This window comes from Archocentrus centrarchus, chromosome 1 (assembly GCF_007364275.1).
Source record: "Archocentrus centrarchus isolate MPI-CPG fArcCen1 chromosome 1, fArcCen1, whole genome shotgun sequence".
Taxonomy (NCBI): Eukaryota; Metazoa; Chordata; class Actinopteri; order Cichliformes; family Cichlidae; genus Archocentrus; species Archocentrus centrarchus.
The window spans coordinates 2,591,921-2,612,614 of NC_044346.1; the positions used below are offsets into that span (position 1 = coordinate 2,591,921).

General features: G+C 43.5%; 1 protein-coding gene across 2 annotated transcripts in view; it reads left to right on the plus strand.

The window, feature by feature from the left end:
* The first annotated feature begins 6,658 nt into the window (after window positions 1-6,658).
* Window positions 6,659-20,694, plus strand: part of sos1 (son of sevenless homolog 1 (Drosophila)) — a 32,854-nt gene continuing 18,818 nt past the window's right edge. The window contains exons 1-8 of one of the 2 annotated variants that reach the window (XM_030742971.1): window positions 7,097-7,117; window positions 7,176-7,292; window positions 16,207-16,332; window positions 18,207-18,338; window positions 18,432-18,596; window positions 18,745-18,954; window positions 19,303-19,446; window positions 19,523-19,633. In XM_030742971.1, coding sequence (XP_030598831.1) covers window positions 7,206-7,292; window positions 16,207-16,332; window positions 18,207-18,338; window positions 18,432-18,596; window positions 18,745-18,954; window positions 19,303-19,446; window positions 19,523-19,633 — 975 coding nt within the window. In that variant the 5' untranslated portion in view covers window positions 7,097-7,117; window positions 7,176-7,205. Of the gene's footprint in view, window positions 7,293-16,206; window positions 16,333-18,206; window positions 18,339-18,431; window positions 18,597-18,744; window positions 18,955-19,302; window positions 19,447-19,522; window positions 19,634-20,694 lie in introns of both variants that reach the window. The other variant, XM_030742978.1, reaches the window with a different exon arrangement.

Consider the following 20,694-nt stretch of genomic DNA (forward strand, 5'->3'; position numbering starts at 1 on the left):
GATTTTGGGTGAAACTACTGTGAGACCTTCCCCCACCCTATCATGTGACCTATTGAGATCACCTGAAGAAAGGTGGGAGTGGGGGTTGAAGCACCTATGTTCAGTGATGGTCGTTTACAGTGAACATATATGGACATGGAAGGAGGAGTAAAAGGGACAAAGTCTCACGGTGGTTTCACCAGAAACCCCTGGTAGTAACGACCCACGCCTTTCACACCTTGGCTCATGTGATGATGCACGTGATCAACAATGTGTCAGTGACCACCTCTAAAGGGGACACCCCCACTAGGGTTTAAATACCTGGGACTCTCCACCTTTTGCTTTAAGAACTGAGGAAGCCTCTTGGATGAGAGGTGAAACATCTTCAAGAAAATTAAAGAAGTCCAGTCACCTTTTTTTTTTTTTTTTTTTTCCAAGCTCTTAAGACTACCAAGCCAGACCAGATCCAGCACAGGTCTCCGCAGTGTTCCCTCTAAGCTGCAACTAGCTCACACTGTTTCTGTGATTGATCACCTGTGGAGTACACCTGTACATCAGTGATCTACAGGTGTAGTCCACAACACTGTGATGTCACTGCTGGGTGTGGCCACAGGTGCCATCAGTGATCAGGTTCATCATTTAGTCCCAAACATCAAAAACTGAGCAATTAATTGATCATCAACATAAATGTACTGTTTATTGGCCAATCAGGTGAGTCCAGGTAGCTGCTGACAATTACCTACCTAATTTTACCCAATTTGATGTCACTACTCATGCCTGCATCCTCTGGTATCACCTCTGGCATTAAATTTCAACCTGAGCCCAGAATCAGAGCTGATTCAGGGTGTGTCCCCTGTGGCCTTTGGGTGGACAGGTGTGGAGATGTGGATCGGGTTTCAGCAGCTGTTTGTAAATCAGTCACCTGCTGTGGTGTGGCACCATCCAGTCGGAAGCTTCATCAGTGTAAAGGCCACCTGAGCTGAGCAGCGTCACATGCAACCTGCTGATGGACTGCAGGTCACATGATGCAGCCCACTGATCTTTTCTGAGCCTCAGAGCAGCTCGTAAACAGCTGCTGCAGCTGGATCCCCATCAGGAACAAGAACAGGAAACAGTGTGAAGATCCTTCCGCACACACACACTTACACACGTGTGCTGCGATCCAAACCTGCTGCAGGTGTGACTGATCATCAGCCAGCTCGAAGCTTTAAAGTGGCCATGAAATCCTGCATGTATGAAGGCTAATTTACAGCATGGAGCTGCTCTAAACCTGTCACAGTAACTCTGTCTGGGAAGCTGCATTTAAGAAATAAAAGTTTTTAGAGCATTTGTAGGGCCATCTTGTGCCAGCACAGACTGTGACGTCACTGATTGGTTGGCGGGTCGGTTGGTCGGTTGCCGCCAACAGTCTTACATTAGCTTATGTTAGCTCACCAGTGACAGAACCGATAACTCAGTGGAAAACAAGGAAAATAAAACTTAAAAGCAGCCCGAGGGGGCACTCTGTGCTCCCCCATGGCTGCAGCAAAGAGTTTGTTAAACCAAGAAAATACTGTCCACTTTCACTCTGCGTCTGAGGCAGTAGTTGTTGGCTAGCTGCACTGAAATGGGAGAATCGCCTGTTAGCTGTAATGTTCGAGTTTGCAGAGCACCATATAAATGAGGACTGTGTGGAGGAGAGCCTGTTGGAGGCAGGTGACCCGGTGGTTACTTCTTGTATGAAGTAATTCACTGAGTGAGATAATGTGAGATAGAAATTCCTAAACCAAAGCAAGGAAACAAGGTCTCTGAAAAGTGTGGCTCGTTTTTGTTTCTCTGTTGCACACATCAGTCTGTTCTCCCTGCGGACGTGCTGATGGATGTCAGGGCTTCAGTAAGAAACTGAGTCGTGTCTGAGCTGTAATGTGCATTAAGTAACCTGTTATGTTGTAAACTGGCAGGATGTGCTGGGAAAAAGACTGTTTTATTGTACAAAATGGAGCTGATGGCATCTTCATCTGCATCCGCTCGGTACATCAACCCCGCCGGGGAAAAATCAGTGTCTGACTCCAGCTCGTTGGTCCAGTGAACCACCGGGTCACCTGCCTCCAGCAGGCTCTCCTCCACACAGTCCTCATTTACAAAGTCCTCTGCAAACCCGAACATTACAGCTAACAGGTGGATTCTCCCGTTTCAGTGCAGCTAGCCAACAACTATTAACTCAGACAGAGTGAAAGTGGACAGTATATTCTTGGTTTAACAAACTCATTGCTGCAGCCAGGGTGGGCAGCACAGAGCGCCCCCTCAGGCTGCTTTTTAGTTTTAGTTAACTTGTTTTCCACTCAGTTATCGGTTCGGTCACTGGTTAGCTAACATAAGCTAACGTAAGGCTGTTGGTGTCAACCGACCAATCCGTGACATCACAGTCTGTGCTGGCACAAGATGGCACTACACATTTCTTAAATGTAGCTTCACAGACAGAGTTACTGTGACAGGTTTAGAGCAGCTCCATGTTGTACATTAGCCTTCATACATGCAGGATTTCATGACCACTTTAATCAGAGTTTGTGTGTAGCTTCAGGTGCGGACGAGCTCTCAGAGCTCAGGTGAGTCCTTATCTGGTCCTTCAGGTGGGATTCACGCTTCGGCGTTTGTGATTTTTGGGACGTGGTCTTCTTAGTGATGACAGCACAGCTAGCTGATCGTCCATTAGCAGTTAGCATGAGCTAAGCTAGCTGCCTGTTACTCACTGTTCGTATCCACACCTCAGCATGACACCACGGCAAGTCCTGGACTGAAAAGTGGGAATCCTGCCTGATGGAACAGGAGTATCATGTGATCGGGCGGTGCTGTGTGCCAGGTTTGGATGGCAGCGCCACCCACAGATGTGTATATAAAAGTGCTTTCAGAGAAAAACAGTGTTACCATCTTTAAAGCATTCAGCTGCGAGCTGAGCCACAGACTGAACCCTTTACTCTCCAAACGCTGAGCAGGTCCTGCTCGGCGACCTCAGGCTTCCCACAGGGGGGGAAGGCACGGACAGGTGATCCAGGTGTGAGCGCTGCTGCTTGGTGCTCTGTTATGTATGAAATGAAGGAGTTGACCTTTAACCTCTGACACTGACAGGCTGACTCTTGTGTAAACAGGGTATGACTCAGTTTGTGTTAAGCTTTTTCAGGTATCAGCCTCTGAGACTCATCATCGACCTATCAGAAGCCCAGATGCCTTCTCATGAACCTCCTGTATATGCCTCTGTACGCCACCACAGAGCAGACTCTGAGCTTTAACTGTTCCAGATGTTCAGGAATTACAGACTTTTATCCACAGTCTGTTTCATGGACAGATGTGGATTTCTTCATAAATAAAGCAGGTTGAAGGTGCGCAGATAATTCCAGCTGTTTGTGGTAGTGGTGAAAGGAGCACTGAATGAAAGAGAAAATCCTCAGACTGCAAACATCCACTGGAGAGAGTGTCAATATCCAGAGTCTATTTAGAGATAAAATAACACCAAATGGCCTGGAGGTCCACAGGAGACAACAGAGGGATGATCCCAGGATCCTTTCCTTCATCAGGAGGAAGACGCTCGTTATCCAAGTGTAGCATGAAGAATCACAGAGGGTTCGTGATCAGCCTCAGGAACAGATGCAGCTTTGGATTTCTCGAACTCCTGAAGGCAGATGACTGTGGATGAAACATCTGTAATATTTCCGCTCAGAGTCTGAACTTTAGATAGATCTGTTTAGATTTTTTTATTTCAACCACCATGCAGAGCCAAAATGATAACTTACAGTCTCCAGCCCTGACTGTACTGACCTTTAACCTGTAGATTTCACAGTTAAATCCCCACGTACCTCGTCATACCCCATCATTACCCCTCCTATACTCTCCCTGCTCTCATACCCTACTGTTCCCTCATGGACCCTTTGCTGCCCCCTGCTGGACATTAAAAGTGTTGGCATCCTGATGTTCAGCTGTAAATAAATGATGTAAACATGAATGGACTGATTCTCTTCTTCATCTGTAGCTGCTCCTGTTGAAGATCTATCAGTATTTGTTGGATGTATTTATAACTGAGAATTAAATATTTGTTAAATGTGGCTGTGAGGTGTGTTTTTGTGGGCCTCTGCAGGCTTCTGCCCAGCTCTGAGCTGTGAAGTAGAGTCAGGAGCTCATAACATCACATGATGATGAGCTGAAAGCCTCAGCTCTGCCGTTGCAGGGTTCTCCTGTTCAGTAGAACCAAAGGGAACAAACACATCAGAACAGCACAAACTGAAACCAGAGTCAGTTTCCTCTGTTTAACTCTGAGCTCAGCTTCAGGAGGTAAATTGGATCCAGTTACCAAGTGAGGCGTGATAGAAGGCGTGTCCTCCTAATGTGAGTCTCAGTTGTGTTAATACACAGAAGAGTCCATCATTACTTTACCTCCTAACATGAAACAGCTTTGAAGGGTATGAAATTTCAGCCAAACAGAAAAACTGAATCTAAAACGTTTAAGATTTAATTTGAAAGGTAATATCTTCTAGTTCCTGAAGATTCAACCCAGCCCTAACTAACGCTAAGCGGGCTGACATTGAGCTGATGGAGGTTAAGAGGTTAAAACATGAAGGTCATAACAACTGAGAGTCCAGACTGATGTGAAGGGAGGAGACCGAGTGAATCATGGCTGAGAAGCACCACAAAAAAAAGGGCGGCTGAAACCCGGAAACACCATCAGAGCAGAGGAGACCTCAGTCCAAGGCTCCCCCAAACAATATAGGAGTACTGACAGTTAAAAATGAAAGATTAGTGTATCAATTTGATCAGGAAACACTTTTCCAGAGTAAGATGAGCAAAGTCTGAGTCTGCTGTGGGATGATGAAAGGAGAAAATGACGAAAATGGGGATAAAAAAAGTTTAAAGTGTAATATCAGGGAAGATACAGACAAACCAAGAGTATTACATTTATTTAAAAACAGTTCATGCTTCACAGGACACATCAGCAGATCATTACAGCGCCCCCTGGTGGTGCATGTGTTTGGGTTTGTTGTGGGAATCGGAAACTTCATTCTGGTGACGTTCTGCTCATCGGTTTACTGTATCAGTTCATGCTGGAAACATTTTTTGCTTAATTAACACACAAAAATAATTCAGATTTTACTAAAATTTACCACAGCCTCTTGGGAAACCAGAATGACTGTATTTACACTCACCTCTCTCTCATTTCGGGTGAACACACGCCTGCAGATTCTCCTTTCTGCCCTCTTTTGGGTTTGCTACAGAAAGAGTGGCAAAAAAAAAAAATCCAAAGTTATTGTTTTACTAACATAACTGTGAACATCTGGAGATCCTGCAGGGTCAGTGGTTAGAATAAAAATCAAGCAGACACGTGGAGGAAATGCTCAGAGGATGAAGGAGCTGTTTCACTGAGTTTGGCGCAAAGATTCAAACATGTTGAGAAGAGCTCAGAGTGACAAGGAGATAATTTCTAAAGAAACTCTACAAACCCAAAGCTGTTTCTGCTGAGTTTGAATTCAGAAGAGCACATCCATCCATCAGTTATCTTCTGTTTATCCAAGGTTGAGTTGCGGTGGCACCAGGCTAAGCCGGTATTCCAGATGTCCTTTGTCCCAGCCAGTCTTTCCACTTCCTCCTGAGGGATCCCGAGGCATTCCCAGGCCAGATAAGATACACTATATTGCCAACAGTATTCTCTCGTCTGCCTTCACACACACATATGAACTTGAGTAACGTCCCATTCTTAATCCATTAGGTTCAGTATGATGTCGCCCCCCCCCCCCCTCCTTTTGCAGCTATAACAGCTTCAGATGTTCTGGGAAGGCTTTCCGCATGGTTTAGGAGTGTGTTTATGGAAATTTCTGACCATTCTTCTAGGAGTACATTTGTGAGGTCAGACACTGATGTTGGCACTGCTGGGTGCTGGGCGATACTTGGACGCTTGGGGCCCTGGACCCTGTTCTTGGCATGTGCTGCGGTGGCCTGCCTCTGGCAGAGTTGGCTGCCCCCTGCCTCTGGATGTCTGGGGCTCCTGCTTGGCCTCCCTCTTCCTTCTGCTAGGGTGGTCATGTGGATGTCATCGTGATATGTGGCCTCGGTTCTTCAGTGCTCCTGGGGTGTGGTGGATCCCCGGGTCTTCTGGGTCCTTCTCTGTCACTTACCCATTCATTTGAATGGGAAAGTTTGTCCAAACTTTTGCCTGATACTGTATATATTATATATTGCAACTTTAAGATTTTAATTTTAACTTTCCTGTCTGCATTTTTTTGTACAATTTTTAATATTTTATTTTTATTTTTGTGTCTGTTTGGATTTATTGCATAATTTTTGAGTGTTTTAATTTTAGCTTAATTTGCTGGCTTCATTTTTTTGCATATTTAATTATATTTTTTGTGGCTTTGCATTATTTGTATACATTTTAAAAATATTTTTGTTTCATTTTTATTTTCTGTGGCTGTCTATATCCTTTTTATTTTAATTTTGCTGTTTGTTTGTAGAATTTTTTATATTTTTATTTTAGTTTTTTGTGTTGCCTCTCTTTTTTGTATACATTTTAAATATTTTATTTGATCTTTTTGGTTCATATTTCTCGACGGGAGGAGACCGGCTGCTGACGTCACTGTGACACGCGCAGTGAAGCACGCTCTCAGGAGCCCCGCCTATATACGTCAGGACTCGCTCTGTACGCATGCGCAACCTGTACTCCACGGTTCCTCACACTCGGGTGACAACAACCGCCCTCCGTTAGCTCTCGGACTGTCCGCCTGTCAGGGGCCCGCGGCCGGAGCCGCCGTCAGAGAGAGTCGGTGGACAGAGTCTACTGAGCGGACGCTGAGCGGGAGCCGCCCCGCAGGAGAGTCCGTGGGTGAGCGTGCGTGGCGGAGCGCCTCTGAGCCGCACCGACCGCCCGGTAACAGTGGTCCCGCTGCCCGGCAGCTGCTGGCCGGTCAGTCAGTTTACCGAGCAGCCGCTAACGTTAGCAGGCGGGCTAACGCCGCGGTAGCTAACCGTCCTCAGCGTCCCGGCGCCCGGTCACCATGCTCTGCTCCCGGTGAGCGGAGTTGCGGGCAGCTGCTAGCCCGGAGCTAACGGCTAGCTCTCCGAGGATGGTCGCAGTGAGGGCAGCTGTTCTGAAGCATCGGCCCGGATGTTCTGAGCTTATCGGCTTCAACCGCCCTGCTGGATCCGGACTGCCGCTCACGGAACCGGGCGTGTGAGTCCGGCTGCTCAGACCCGCGGGAGCGGCAGCCATGCAGGCGACGCAGCCGCAGTACGACTTCTTCAGCGAGGAAAACGGTCCGAAATGGAGAGGCCTGCTGGTGCCCTCACTGGAAAAGGCAAGAATACACACAAACAACAACACCCCTATACACTGACGGACCGACACAGAAATACACACACCTATACACCGAAAAACACATACTGAGACACACACCCCTATACAATGACGGACCGACTCAGAAATACACACTGTACACTGACGGACCGACACAAAAATACAGACAGACGAACACATACTGAAAGACACACACCACACAGACGAACACACACTGAAAGACACACACCACACAGACGAACACACACTGAAAGACACACACCACACAGACAGACGAACACACACTGAAAGACACACACCACACAGACAGATGAACACACACTGAAAGACACACACCACACAGACAGACGAACACACACTGAAAGACACACACAGGTGGTGTACTGGAGCATCATGGCAGTTTGAGAGACCATACCGAGCTGCTTGGTTGGCAAGTGAAAGTTCACCTCTGATGACTGTAGGGCTTCATCAGGTCTTCAGTTGGAGTCATCCAGGTTTTTATCATCAGCATTAGAGAGAACAGGAAGTCCATCTGTTGAGTTTCTGAGATTTTGCCTCCTTTAACATCCTAGGAATGATTTTTAGTCAGCGACCTCATGCCCATCCACAGGCTGAAGGTCCCCCTGTTGATCTGCTTGCTACCCAAATCAGCAGCTGCTGGGCAGAGCCTGCAGGGACAGGGTTAACTAGGCAGTCAGAACTAACAGTAGGATGTCAGTCTGATTGTTTCTTTACCTTCAGAGCTGGTAGGAGGAGCATACCTGGCAGCATAGTGGCGGATGGTTCCAAGAGCTTTGAAAAAAAAAGGTGACTGGACTTATTTAATTTTTTTGAAGATGTTTCACATTTCATCCGAGAGGCTTCCTCATTTCTCAAAGCAAAAGGTGGAGAGTCCCGGGTATTTAAACCCTAGTGGGGGTGTCTCTTTTGGAGTTTATCACTGACCCACTTTTGATCATGTGCATCATTACTTGAGCCAAGGTGTGAAAGGTGTGGGTAATTCTCACCAGGGTTTTTGGATTAAACCACTGTGAGACTTTACTCTATTTACTCCTCTTTCTATGTCCATATATATGGACATATGACATATGTCCAAGTCCCAAACCACAGAATGCATGATGTCACCAACTGTGACAAATGACCCAAAGGCGGCCTCCATATTGGATTGCTCCCACAATGAATAAAAACCTGTTTATTTCTGAAGCTGTTTCTCCTGCCTGAAAGTGATTTATTCAACCTGAAAGACACCATTCATTCGCACAGCTTTTGAACTGGTTCTCTTATCAAAGCCTTGGGTTTTAATAAAGTGAAACTTGAGTATAAAGTTATAAACTACTTAATGTGCAGAGTGCTCAGTCTCAGTGTATGCATGTTTTGCACACATGCCACAAAATTAGCATGCTTTTATGAAGTGGATTTTCATTACAATTCTAATATCTGTATTGAGTTTCTAGCATTTTCATGATTTTGCAATTTCTTGTATTCCACTATAAGAAATGAATAATTTAATATAATGAAATACAATAATAGTATGCAATAAAAGTATGCACGGCCAACTGACAGCATGATCAGATGATGATGGCTCAGTTATTTATTTAGTTATTTTTCATAAGAATGTTTTCAGGTGAAAACAGTAAACTTGTGTTTTGGCCATTTGTTTACACGACAGCTGCTTTTTGACTCTGTGCAATGTTTTCAACGTCTTTGCGGTTTTGTATGAACGGCGAAAACAAAAACTGAATTATATAAAACAAAAACTTGTTTTATATAACCAGATAATCATTCTTGTGTAAATGGGACCTCAGGTGTGTACTCACATATCCTTGTCTTTTTCTGGGTGAGGAAAACGATGAAAACAAATGTTTAAGCTGGTCCTTGGATCCAGATCCTGGCACTCCGGTTGCTACAGGTAATGGCACAACAGTAGCGCTTGTTGGACCATTGATCTTGGCTGGTTGGCTGTGATGTCTCCATTAGTTTATTTCATTTAATTTTTTCCTCAATCAGTACAGCAGAATATAGCACTCCGTGCTTAGAACAATGCCTCTGGGAGCAAATCAAGATGACGGTTTGTTGGTAAATGACGTCACTCACAGAAAAAAACAAGCAGGCCCGACATGAAGATGCGCATTCTGTTTGGTTTATATTCTGTGGGTGAAACCACTGTGAGACCTTCCCCCACCCTATCATGTGACCTATTGAGGTCACCTGAAGAAAGGTGTGAGTTTGGGTTGAGGTGCCTGGGAAGGGATCTCAAGACTGCATTGTTGGTGGCTGACAGCTGCTGTTGTAAGCCACCACCTCTGTTCTGTGGTGGTAGTTCTCTGAGAAGCCATCTATGTCCACTGTGAATGACCTTCCATGGCCTGGATGACAGAGAACCTACACACACATATACAGAAGATAAGGCATATTAATATGACATCAGTGCTTGCTGGCAGTTGGCATAGCAACAGTTAAAACCAGAAAAAGCTTTTCGTGATAATCATGGACAGCGGACCTATGAATTCAAATAATTTTGTCTTCACCCATTTAAAGGAGCGCGAGGATCACCATCAGTCTGACCTTAGACTGACAGTGATGCTGATGATGAGGTTGATAATGGTAGTTCCACAGGAGAGGAGCCTGAAAGCTGAAGGCTCTGCCTCCCATTCTACTCTTAAGTATCCGAGGAACCACAAGTAAGCCAGCAGTCTGAGAGTGAAGTGCTCTATTGGGGTGATATGGTACTAGGGCTGCAACGATTCATCGATTATCTCGATTAAATCGATTCTAAAAATTTATCGACACAAATTTACTGTGTCGATGCTTCGTTTAAACTCTGCAGCGCTCAGCTGTCTCGGTGTAAGCGGCGCTCCTCACTAGCATTAGCAGCATTTGTGCTGACGTTTTTTTGTGGGTTTATTGGGGGCTGGCAAACCAACATAGAACTGCATTACCGCCACCTACTGGACTGGAGTGTGAATCACTCACGTATACACAAGCACACATTCTAAAAAGCTCTCCGTCGCTGCGATGGATTTCATTTAACACAGAGTAGATCATCACTAGAGTTGCCACCTGTCTCGTAAAATACAGAACCCCGTATGTTACGGGACTCCGTGGAATACGGCTCCGTAACATGCCGTGTTCCGTACTTTACGGGACGGGTGGCAACTGTCGCTGACATGCATTTCCACGCCTCCACTGCTCTCTGTGTGTCTGTGTGTGTTGTGCTCGCTGAGAATTTCAGCTGCTATTTTTGTCTTTACTTCAGCTGTAGCTACCAGAACTGGTTTGCTAGCGAGCGCGGGCCATTAGCACTAGCGATGGTTCGGTACCGGAAGGCCCGCCCCCCAGGACCGAGGGGCTCCTTCAAAATATTTTTTATACTTTAATCCCTTATTAGTGACTAAATATAGACCTGCAGTAGAAACGTATTTTCGAGAATGCTTGTGAATACAAAGCATTACACCATTACTCACACATGCGCCATGGCTCCCGCAGCCACTAGTTTTTGAAAACACTCATAGCAGGCAGCGGTTTTAACTGCGCAAGCGCAAAGAGGCGAAGCTGTGACGGTGAGCTCAAGTAGTGAAAAAGGAAACGTTTTTCCAGCGTCCAAAACAGCAGCTTTTTCTTTTAGTAACCACCATTAAATCTGTGAAACAGCTGGAGGTCCTTCATCAAGCACCTGATCAGCAAGTGTTAAGGTGAAGAAAAGAGAACTTTGTAGCTGCTCCATTCACCGCTGTTTGTTCACATGGCGAGAAACTGCATTACGGAAGTTAAAATATGCAGATAAACTGTTAATAAAAAAAAGTATTTCTTATCCGATTACTCGATTAATCGCTGGAATAATCGATAGAATACTCGATTACTAAAATAATCGTTTTATGCAGCCCTATATGGTACTATGAGGTCTTTGAGATAAGATGGGGCCTGATTATTCAAGACCTTGTATGTGAGGAGAAGGATTTTAAATTCTATTCTAGATTTAACAGGGAGCCAATGAAGAGAAGCCAATATGGGAGAAATCTGCTCTCTCTTTCTAGTCCCTGTCAGTACTCTAGCTGCAGCATTTTGGATCAGCTGAGGGCTTTTCAGGGAGCTTTTAGGACAGCCTGATAATAATGAATTACAATAGTCCAGCCTAGAAGTAATAAATGCATGAATTAGCTTTTCTGAGACAGGAAGTTTCTAATTTTAGCGATATTGCACAAATGCAAGAAAGCAGTCCTACATAATTGTTTAATATGTGCATTGAAGGACATATCCTGGTCAAATATGACTCCAAGATGGGGCTGCTCGATTATGGAAAAAATCATGATTATTTTGGTTAATGTTGAAATCAGGTTTCAACATCATGTTTAGCATGATTACTCATTGACTTTGTAAACACTGCATTTATTGCACTTAAAGAACAGTGAATACTGTGAAATCTAGTGCATTTCTACCATCTCTTGAAAATAAAAACTAAATTTAGAATAAAATGCATAATATATAAATAAAATATTCATATATAAATGCAATATAAAAATAGATAAATTGCAATACATCATAAATGAAACACAAATAATTAATAGGTCATGCCAGCTTTCCCAACTAATTATACTAGGAAGAAATTGGACCAAGTTATTTAGACCAAATGAATTTGCTCACATTTTAGTGCCACAACATACTGACAGATCCTGTACATGTATTCAAACGGCTTGGTATTAACTAGGGATGTTCCTGGCGACTAATATCTTAGTCGACTAAACAAGGAAGAAAAATTAGACTCACGGACTAGTCTAAAGCTAAGAAACACTCAGATATCAAATAAAATTTTAATTTATTTAATGGACAATGTCAAAGGCTGTCTAACCAAAGGCATTTGAAACCATTAATCGTGTTCTTCTATAATGAATCGCGCTTTAAATGCTGCTTAACTGTGTGGCACTGTGCATTATGAACACTGCACGTTACACTCCAAACAACGAAGAATTAAAACATAAAATCAATTGATATAAATATATGAAAACACTTGAAAAATGAATAAATTGAGACTTAAAAGTGTGGCGCATTATGAACGATGCTTGTTATACACTTCACGACACACATCAAATACAATACAATACAAACATCCATTTTCCTTCTCTTATCCGGGGCGGCATCCTGAGCAGTGGAGCACAGACCTCCCTCTCCCCCATCCTCCCCCTCCAGCTTACCCCTGATTCAGACTTCAACTGCTATGACGTAACCTACGTAAGTGGCCGATGTTGTTGCCGACGTTTATACCTGTGCAGGTGCATTGCATGTGTTAATTACCTTTCGGTCGGGTCCTGGTGTTTTACATGCAGTGTCGGCCGACAGAAACATAAAATGCTGGCACTTATTTGGCCCTCTAATTTTTTCGCTTCTTTGTGCAAACTTGAAGGAAGTAGCCGGAAATGCAGGGAAGGAAGGATGTTTCTCGGGAGGTGCACTTCAGGTTATGTTTTGGCATTTTTCTATAACAGTGCCAGGGCTGCAGCTCCATTTGGTGGCAGATGGCTGCATAACATTTAGGACAAACATTTACCAGCACTGGGTTAATTAAAACCTTAATAATTAGGCTAACCGACTAGTACGTCGGGTACTGACTAGTAACAATAGCGACGATTAGTCGTCTAGTCGAATAATCATACACATCCCTAGTATTAACATTGGTAGGCATGTGAGTCGAATCGATTTCTGGGGGGCCAAACAGTCAGGGTCTGGTGCGGTGCTAATTATACACGCGGAGCAAATATTGTTAGGGACATCTCCCTGCCGTTCCTTGCTAATCATGCCCTGTGATTGATAGGGACAAGAACTTCAGTTTTATCTGAATTTAGAAGCAGGAAATTTAGAGGTCATTCAGGCCTTTATGGCTTTAAGACATTCCTGTAGTTTAACTAATTGATGTGTCATCTGGCTTCATGGATAGATAAAGCTGGATATCATCTGCATAACAATGAAAATGTATGGTTTGCTTTCTAATAATATCTAAGGGAAGCATGTAGTGTAAATAGAATTGGTCCTAGCACAGAACCCTGTGGAACTCCATAATTAACCTGCGTGTGTGAAGAAGGCTCCCCATTTACATGAAGAAATTTGAGTCTATTAGATAAATATGATTCAAACCACTGCAGTGGAGTACCATTAATACCTATGGCATGCTCTAATCTCTAATATTGAAAGCTGCACTGAGGTCCAACAGGACAAGCACAGAGATGAGTCCACTGTCAGAGGCTGTAAGAAGATCATTGTAACCTTCACTAATGCTGTTTCTGTACTGTGATGAATTCTGAAACCTGACTGAAACTCTTCAAATAAACCGTTCCTCTGCAGATGATCAGTTAGCTATTTTACAACTACTCTTTCAAGAATCTTTGAGAGAAAAGGAAGGTTGGAGATTGGCCTATAAATAGCTAAGACAGCTGGGTCAGTGATGGCTTTTTTTTTTTTTTTGGCTCCGCTGTTGACAAAAGATGACATCCAGTGAAGCTGTTCCGATACCAAGTCGCCAACATTTTTTGCTAAATTCAATGTTCCTCAGTCATTTGTTTGAAATATTCTGAAATTTGGCACAAATACTTATTGTGTAAGGATCTACAAAATACGGCAGACAGCTTTTTAACTTTTTATTCAATTTTCAAAATTTTTGTGAAATATTTTACATTGATCAACTTGAGTTGCTACTCCTCATTTATTGTCCTATTCTTATCAAACTTTTCATGAATATTCATTTGGCAATCGTCAACAAAATTTTGCCAATATATTTTACATTTTTTAATTTATTTTTTGCAACATTTTTAAGAAATAAGTTATCAACTTAAATATTGATATATGTGCAGCCAGATTAGCTTTTGTTCCAATATATCACATATTGTACAATTAAAACATTTCACAGCAGAGTTCTATAAGCCAACAGGTCTCTTGTTAACCTGGTTTAATTACTGCCACCTTAAAGGCCATATTTAATATTGAAGCATCAATTAATGATGGGACTTCCTTGAGCAGTCTAGTAGGAATGGGGTTGATTGTCTGGAGGAAGTAACTATTGAAGTTATAAAGTCAGTAGCACTGAAAGCAGCCAAACATAAAGATAAATCTTTGAGTTTTTTTTTTTTTTCCCATTTTTGGCCACAACGGCTTTTTTGTGACAGTGGAGAGAGACAGGAAATGGGGGAAAGATACAGGGGAAGACACGCGGGCAAATCGGCGCCGGGCGGGGACGCGAACCTGCGGCGCCGCACCGCAATGCGGCGTGTGTATGTAGTCGCCGGCTTAACCACTAAGCCACCCAGGCGCCATCTTTGAGATGATTATGAATAATTTTTTTTCAAATGGTTAAAATTTTATTTGTGAAGAAATCCATGAAGTCACTGCTGGTTAAAGTGAAAGGAATACTCGGCCCTACGGCGCTCTGTTTGTCAGCCTGGCTACAGTGCTGAAAAGAAACCTGGGGTTGTTCTTATTTTCTTCAATTACTGATGAATAGTAAGATGTCCTAGCTTTATGAAGATTTTGTTGCTCTATTTAAAAAAAAAAAAAAAAAAAAACTCTTTTTCCAGGCTAAATGAGGATCTTCTAAATTATTGAGATGCTATTTCCTCTCCAGCTTATGGGTTATCTGCTTTAAGCCACACATTTGTGAGTTATCCCACGGAGTCAGGCACTTCTGATTTGAGTCTTTCTTTTCAGAGGAGCCACAGTATCCAAAGTCGTACGCAGTGAGGATGTAAAACTATTTACAAGATAATTGACCTCTGTGGGAGCAGAGTTTAGGTAGCTGCTCTGCACTGTGGCATTGAAGAGCATAACAATGAAGGAATTATATCCTTGAACTTAGTTACAGCACTTTCAGAAAGACTTCTACTGTAAGTAAACTTATTCCCCACTGCTGTGTAATCCATTAAAGTAAATTTAAATGTTAATAAATGATCAGACAGGAGGGGGCTTTCAGGGAATACTGTTAAAGTTTAAATTTTTGTGGCATATGTCAGAATAAGATCGAGTGTAAATAAAACATTGAGCGGGCTCATTGATTGTGCAGTAGGGCTGCAACGATTAATCGACATTGTCGACAATAATCAACAATAAAAATAGTTGACGAATTTAATTGTCGTTAATAGTCATTTTTTATTCCTGTCCGTCTATCTCTGGACTGTTAAATTTATATCAGCAGCAAACCTGATTCAGATTTTTGAATGAAGAATCCATCTTCCTTTTTTTTTTTACTACCACATTTTAAATAACCTTATGCTAAATGTAAAAGCTGATAGCTAAATAAGTGCCATTTCATAATTATGTGATTCATAATCCGATTAGTCAACTAATCGTTTCAATAGTCGATGACTAATCGACTATTGAAATAGTCATTAGTTGCAGCCCTATTGTGCAGAGACTGACCCCGAGCTAAAAACAGAACAAACTCCAAGAACCTAATGGTTTCTTCAGCATGGACAGATAAAGAAGGCAGGGCTTTCTCCAAGAGCCATAAGCAACATAAAGAAGCCACCCCTATGGACTGAAATCACCTTCAAAGTGTGGGTGCGTGTATGTGAATTTGTGTAGGTGTGTGTGTGTGCGCATGTCTGTGCTTGCCTATGTGTAATGGTGTTAAGTCAGTTTGATTTTGGTCAGACAGAACCCTGCAGCTCCATGTGTTCACATCAGACTCACCTAATGTTCCTCAGGTCGATTTACATGCCAACATCATCAACCTGTCCTTTTATTTTTGTGATCACCTGCTTCCTGTTTATCTAAGGACCGCCCCTTGCCCTGTATTTTGATGAGGTTTGAGGCTAACATGTGATTGGATCTCAGCAGTGTTCCGCTTATTAATTGACTATTCTGATTGTGTGTGTGTGTGTGTGTGTGTGTGTGTGTGTGTGTGTGTGTGTGTGTGTGTGTGTGTGCTCGAACAGGTACTGAACCAAGTGCATCCTAACCTGGTGTCCCAGCAGGAGGCGCTGCAGTACGTGGAGGAGCTGATCCTGCAGCTGCTCAGTATGCTGTGTCAGGCTCAACCACGCACATACCAGGATGTTGAGGTGACAAACACACGCTCACCGATACCAAAGTTGTATAAAGTTCTTCCTGTGTTTGTCTGTTTTTTTTTTAACATTTAAATAAAGTTTTGATGCAGCTTCACTGTTTGCATCAGAAGTCAGCTGAACAGCCAATGACATGAGTTCCTGATGATGACCACTGTGAGGCCGTTGGGCGTTTTGCTTCTTGTTTCCAGCTGATGGAGGCTGCAGTGACATAATGAGGTGCTGTCTGGGGGAAAAAACACCACACTGCTGGTGTTTTAAGCCTCACCCTGACCCTTGACATTTGACCTTTGATCCCTGACCTTTGACCCTTTACCCTGACTGCTCCTCAGGCTCATATCCTGTGTGTATTCATGTATGGTGACGTGCCGTCAGTTGATCGCACTCACAGAGGTCGCCTGAGCTCTGAGGCTGCATCATGTGACAGGATATGATGTCATGTAACTGCTGATTATGCGACCTAGTAGCAAACAGTCTACTAATAAGCACAGCTGCTTATTTGCTGCAGTGCACACCTGGACAGGTGTAAATATGGATGGGTGGAGTTAGGATTTTATCAGTACTACTCACTGATAGCAATACTCGTCAGTACTGTAACTGATACTGTGCTCCATGTGTCATTCTGGCTCCTTTTGACTTGTTGCTGAGCAGGTGTGTTGATCAAAAAGGTTCAGATCAGGTGCCAACAGGTGTCATCAGTTCTGGAGCTGGTCCTGATTTAAATAAACTGCAGCTCAGCCCCAGCATTTGTTTGTCCTTATTTCCAAAACTGGGACGGGGTGCTTTTCTTGCTTTTTGGTTCTTCCACCTATAGTTACCGAGGGTCTTTCAGTTTCAGCCCAGCTTTTTTGAAGCATTGATGGCAAATGCTCCTGACTTGATTAACTTTAAAGTTCCACAGCATCAGTCTCTTCCTTATACACCATGCTTTTTTTTTTTTTTTGTTTTTTGTTTTTTGTTTTTTAAACCTTCGTCTGATGGATTATTTTTCCAGGGCGTGCATTTGTTTTAACTCTGACTGCATCATCCACAGCATGGTTTGTTGTCACCATTGAGCGCTCGCGTAGATCATAAATGTGACTTAGCAGCTTGAATTACATTTGCTTTTAGGACCAACAGAGTTTGCCAGTTTTGGGAGTTTTATGACAGAAGGTGGTTTCTTGACCTGAGTTCAGTCAGTATCTCCAAACTATATATATATATATATATATATATATATATATATATATATATATATATATATATATATATATATCATCTCCTAGGAGCCATATATATGCTAAATTAAGGTTGTCAACTCATTCCTTTTGATCCTGCGTTTCCAAATTTTCAGTGTTACACCTTTGTCTCCATGCCCATTCATTCCTGTGAAGTACAATGGGTGCTGTACAGGTTCTTACAGGTTTCTCACACTTTCTTCCCATGCACCTTCCACACTTGGTCGTCATTATGAATTAAAGGCCTTCTCCAGCTCTGATTAACTTTTGATCTCATTTCCACGGCACTGTCAAGCTTCCTTGGCATGTACACATAAACCCATTCAAGATCTGTGCACCAGTTACTGCCCAGGAGCTACTGCCAGTCCTCAATGAGGCCCTCGTGCACCACAGCCTGAGGCCCAGGAGGTGCTCGGTGTCATAAACTGATGAATCAGAATCCATACCCAGCCGCTATTGGTCCAGTCAGAGCAGAGGATAGGTGTTCTGTGCCGTGTGATCAACTATACCTGCGACTTAACCCCAGAAACCACATCAGACCAGATGTGGTTTAGTCTCGCATTGGCCCCAGGTGTTGTTTAGTCCATATGGGCCCAGGTGTGTAGTCTAGCTGAGTTTGCTTTGTGTCCTCACCCTTCTCCCTTCTCTCTCCAGGAGCGTGTGCAGAAGAGTTTTCCTCACCCGATCGATAAATGGGCAATTGCTGATGCTCAAGCTGCCATTGAGAAGAGGAAAAGGAGGAACCCACTGGCTCTGCCTGTTGACAAGATCCATCCCCTCCTCAAGGTCCATTCTTCTTTTTTAATAGGTTTACACACATTTTTCACAATGCACTGAATGTGTTTCTCTGACTCCATTTCCCATGATGCCTTGCATTAGGAGGTTCTGGGTTATAAGGTTGACCACCAAGTGTCGGTGTACATGGTTGCTGTCCTGGAGTATATCTCTGCTGACATCCTGAAGCTGGCAGGAAACTATGTGAAGAACATCCGACACTATGAGATCTCCCAGCAGGACATCACTGTGGCTATGTGTGCTGACAAGGTCTCTCTCACACACACACACACACACACACACACACACACACACACACACACACACACACACACACAGATATCCAGAAACATCCATGTCTCACCTGTACAGCTGCCTTACATGTAGGTCTGTTTCCCACCTATGTGTCGGTGTGCAGGTGTTGATGAACATGTTCCACCAGGATGAGGATGACATCAGTGGCTCCCCCCTGATGGATGAGGAGCCATCAGCCAATGAGGAGCAGAGTTACTACGAGCTGGTGAGGAGCTTCATGGCGGACTGCCGACAGTACCTGAGGCAGCTCAACCTGATCATCAGGGTGTTCAGAGAGCCCTTCAACTCCAGCCCCATGCTCTTCTCCCAGCACGTACGTTCCACCAGTAACCTCAGGCCGATCAAGCACTTCCGGCTGATCAATAACCTTGGGCTAAACAATAACTATAGTCTGATAAATAACTGCTGTCTGATTAGTGATTGGCAGAATCATTGATGGCTTAACTGATGCATCAGTGTGATTGATCGGCGTGATTTAGTGATCACTGGATTGATCAGTGAGATGAATCAATCAGTGGGATTGGTTTCATTGCTGTGAGTGATTGATAGAGGTTATTATATGATTAATCATGTGATTGAGCGGTGATATTTATCAGTTGTGATTAATCCTGAGAATTGTTGTGATTGATTTTGTTTGATTGATCTGTGTGATCGATTGCAGGATGTGGAGAGCATCTTCAGTCGGATCGTAGATATACACGAGGTGACGGTGAAGCTGCTCGGTCTGATCGAGGACACAGTGGAGATGACCGGAGAGGGAAGTCCTCATCCTCTGGTGGGAAGTTGCTTTGAGGACCTGGCTGAGGTCTGTATACATGTGTGATTGATCGTTCTATTGATTAGTTGTCTGGTTCTGGAGTGACATGAGCTTTGATTGGCAGGAGTTGGCCTTTGACCCTTATGAGACATATGCTCAGGACATCCTGCGCCCTGGCTTCCATGAACACTTCCTGAGTCAGGTGTCCAAACCTGGAGCTTCCTTCCACCTGCAGGTGAGCACTGCCACCAACCTGTGACATGGTTTACTTGAAGCCCAGTACTCTGATTAGTCAGTTTTGCATCATAACCAGCTCGGAGAGAATAAACATGGTTTACAGTTTTTTAAAAAAAAAAAAAAAATGAACTAATCATTTAAGTAATTATTGATTGAGCTGATCACTTTCTGTCTGCATCCTTCCCGTGGCTGTCTTGATTTAAAAGCATGGAGATGTGAATAAAAAAAAAAAATCAGCTTCTGTTTTTAGAACATGATTTCCTGTGAGAGGGTGTAGTTTCATAAGTGACCACAGGGTGGTAGTATCCTGACAGTATATGGCTGACATTTTTCCAGCTCGGTTCAGTTCAGAGCCAGTGAACAATATGGACGTATCTTCCTGATCGGAAAAATGAATCCCATGTAGAAATGCCTTAAACCTGCGTTCCTGTCACCAGGATGGTGACAGCTGCAAAAAGACTTCCAGTCCTGTAGAAGTCTGTGACCTCTGAGCTCTCTCCTGCCAAGTTTCTGAGCTCAGTCACTTGTTTTAGGTCACTCTGAATAAAAAATTAAATCTATTCTGTAAATCTTGGTCATACCATGTTTTTAAAATGGAGTATTAGCTATGGTATTTTCTGCTTGCTCACTGGCTAATGATTTGTCAATTACAAGCCATTAGCCAATGAGTGAGGGTTTTCACAGTCAAACCCACCCCTCCTCCTCACATTTGGTTTCTTGGTGACGGTGGAAACGCTCATCTTGACACCTCAAAATGGGACTCCACAAACCAGCGGGTGAGATTACGATAGTGCCGCCCAATTTTAGCTTGACGTTGCTTGGTCGTGGCCTCGGCGGAGGTCTGTTCCACAGAAACTTGACCGTTGGCCAAAGCTTAAGAACCTAAGATGTTCAAATTCACACCATAGTTGCATGCACTTTACTATAACAGCACTTTGACCCCTGTTACAAATCCAAAACAGCCGAGAGTTGGTGCCCACTCAGTGGTGCTCGTGTTATTCTTTCTCTAATGTTTTGAGACAAATAGGTGAGCCACGTTTAGCTGTCATCTGATTTCTG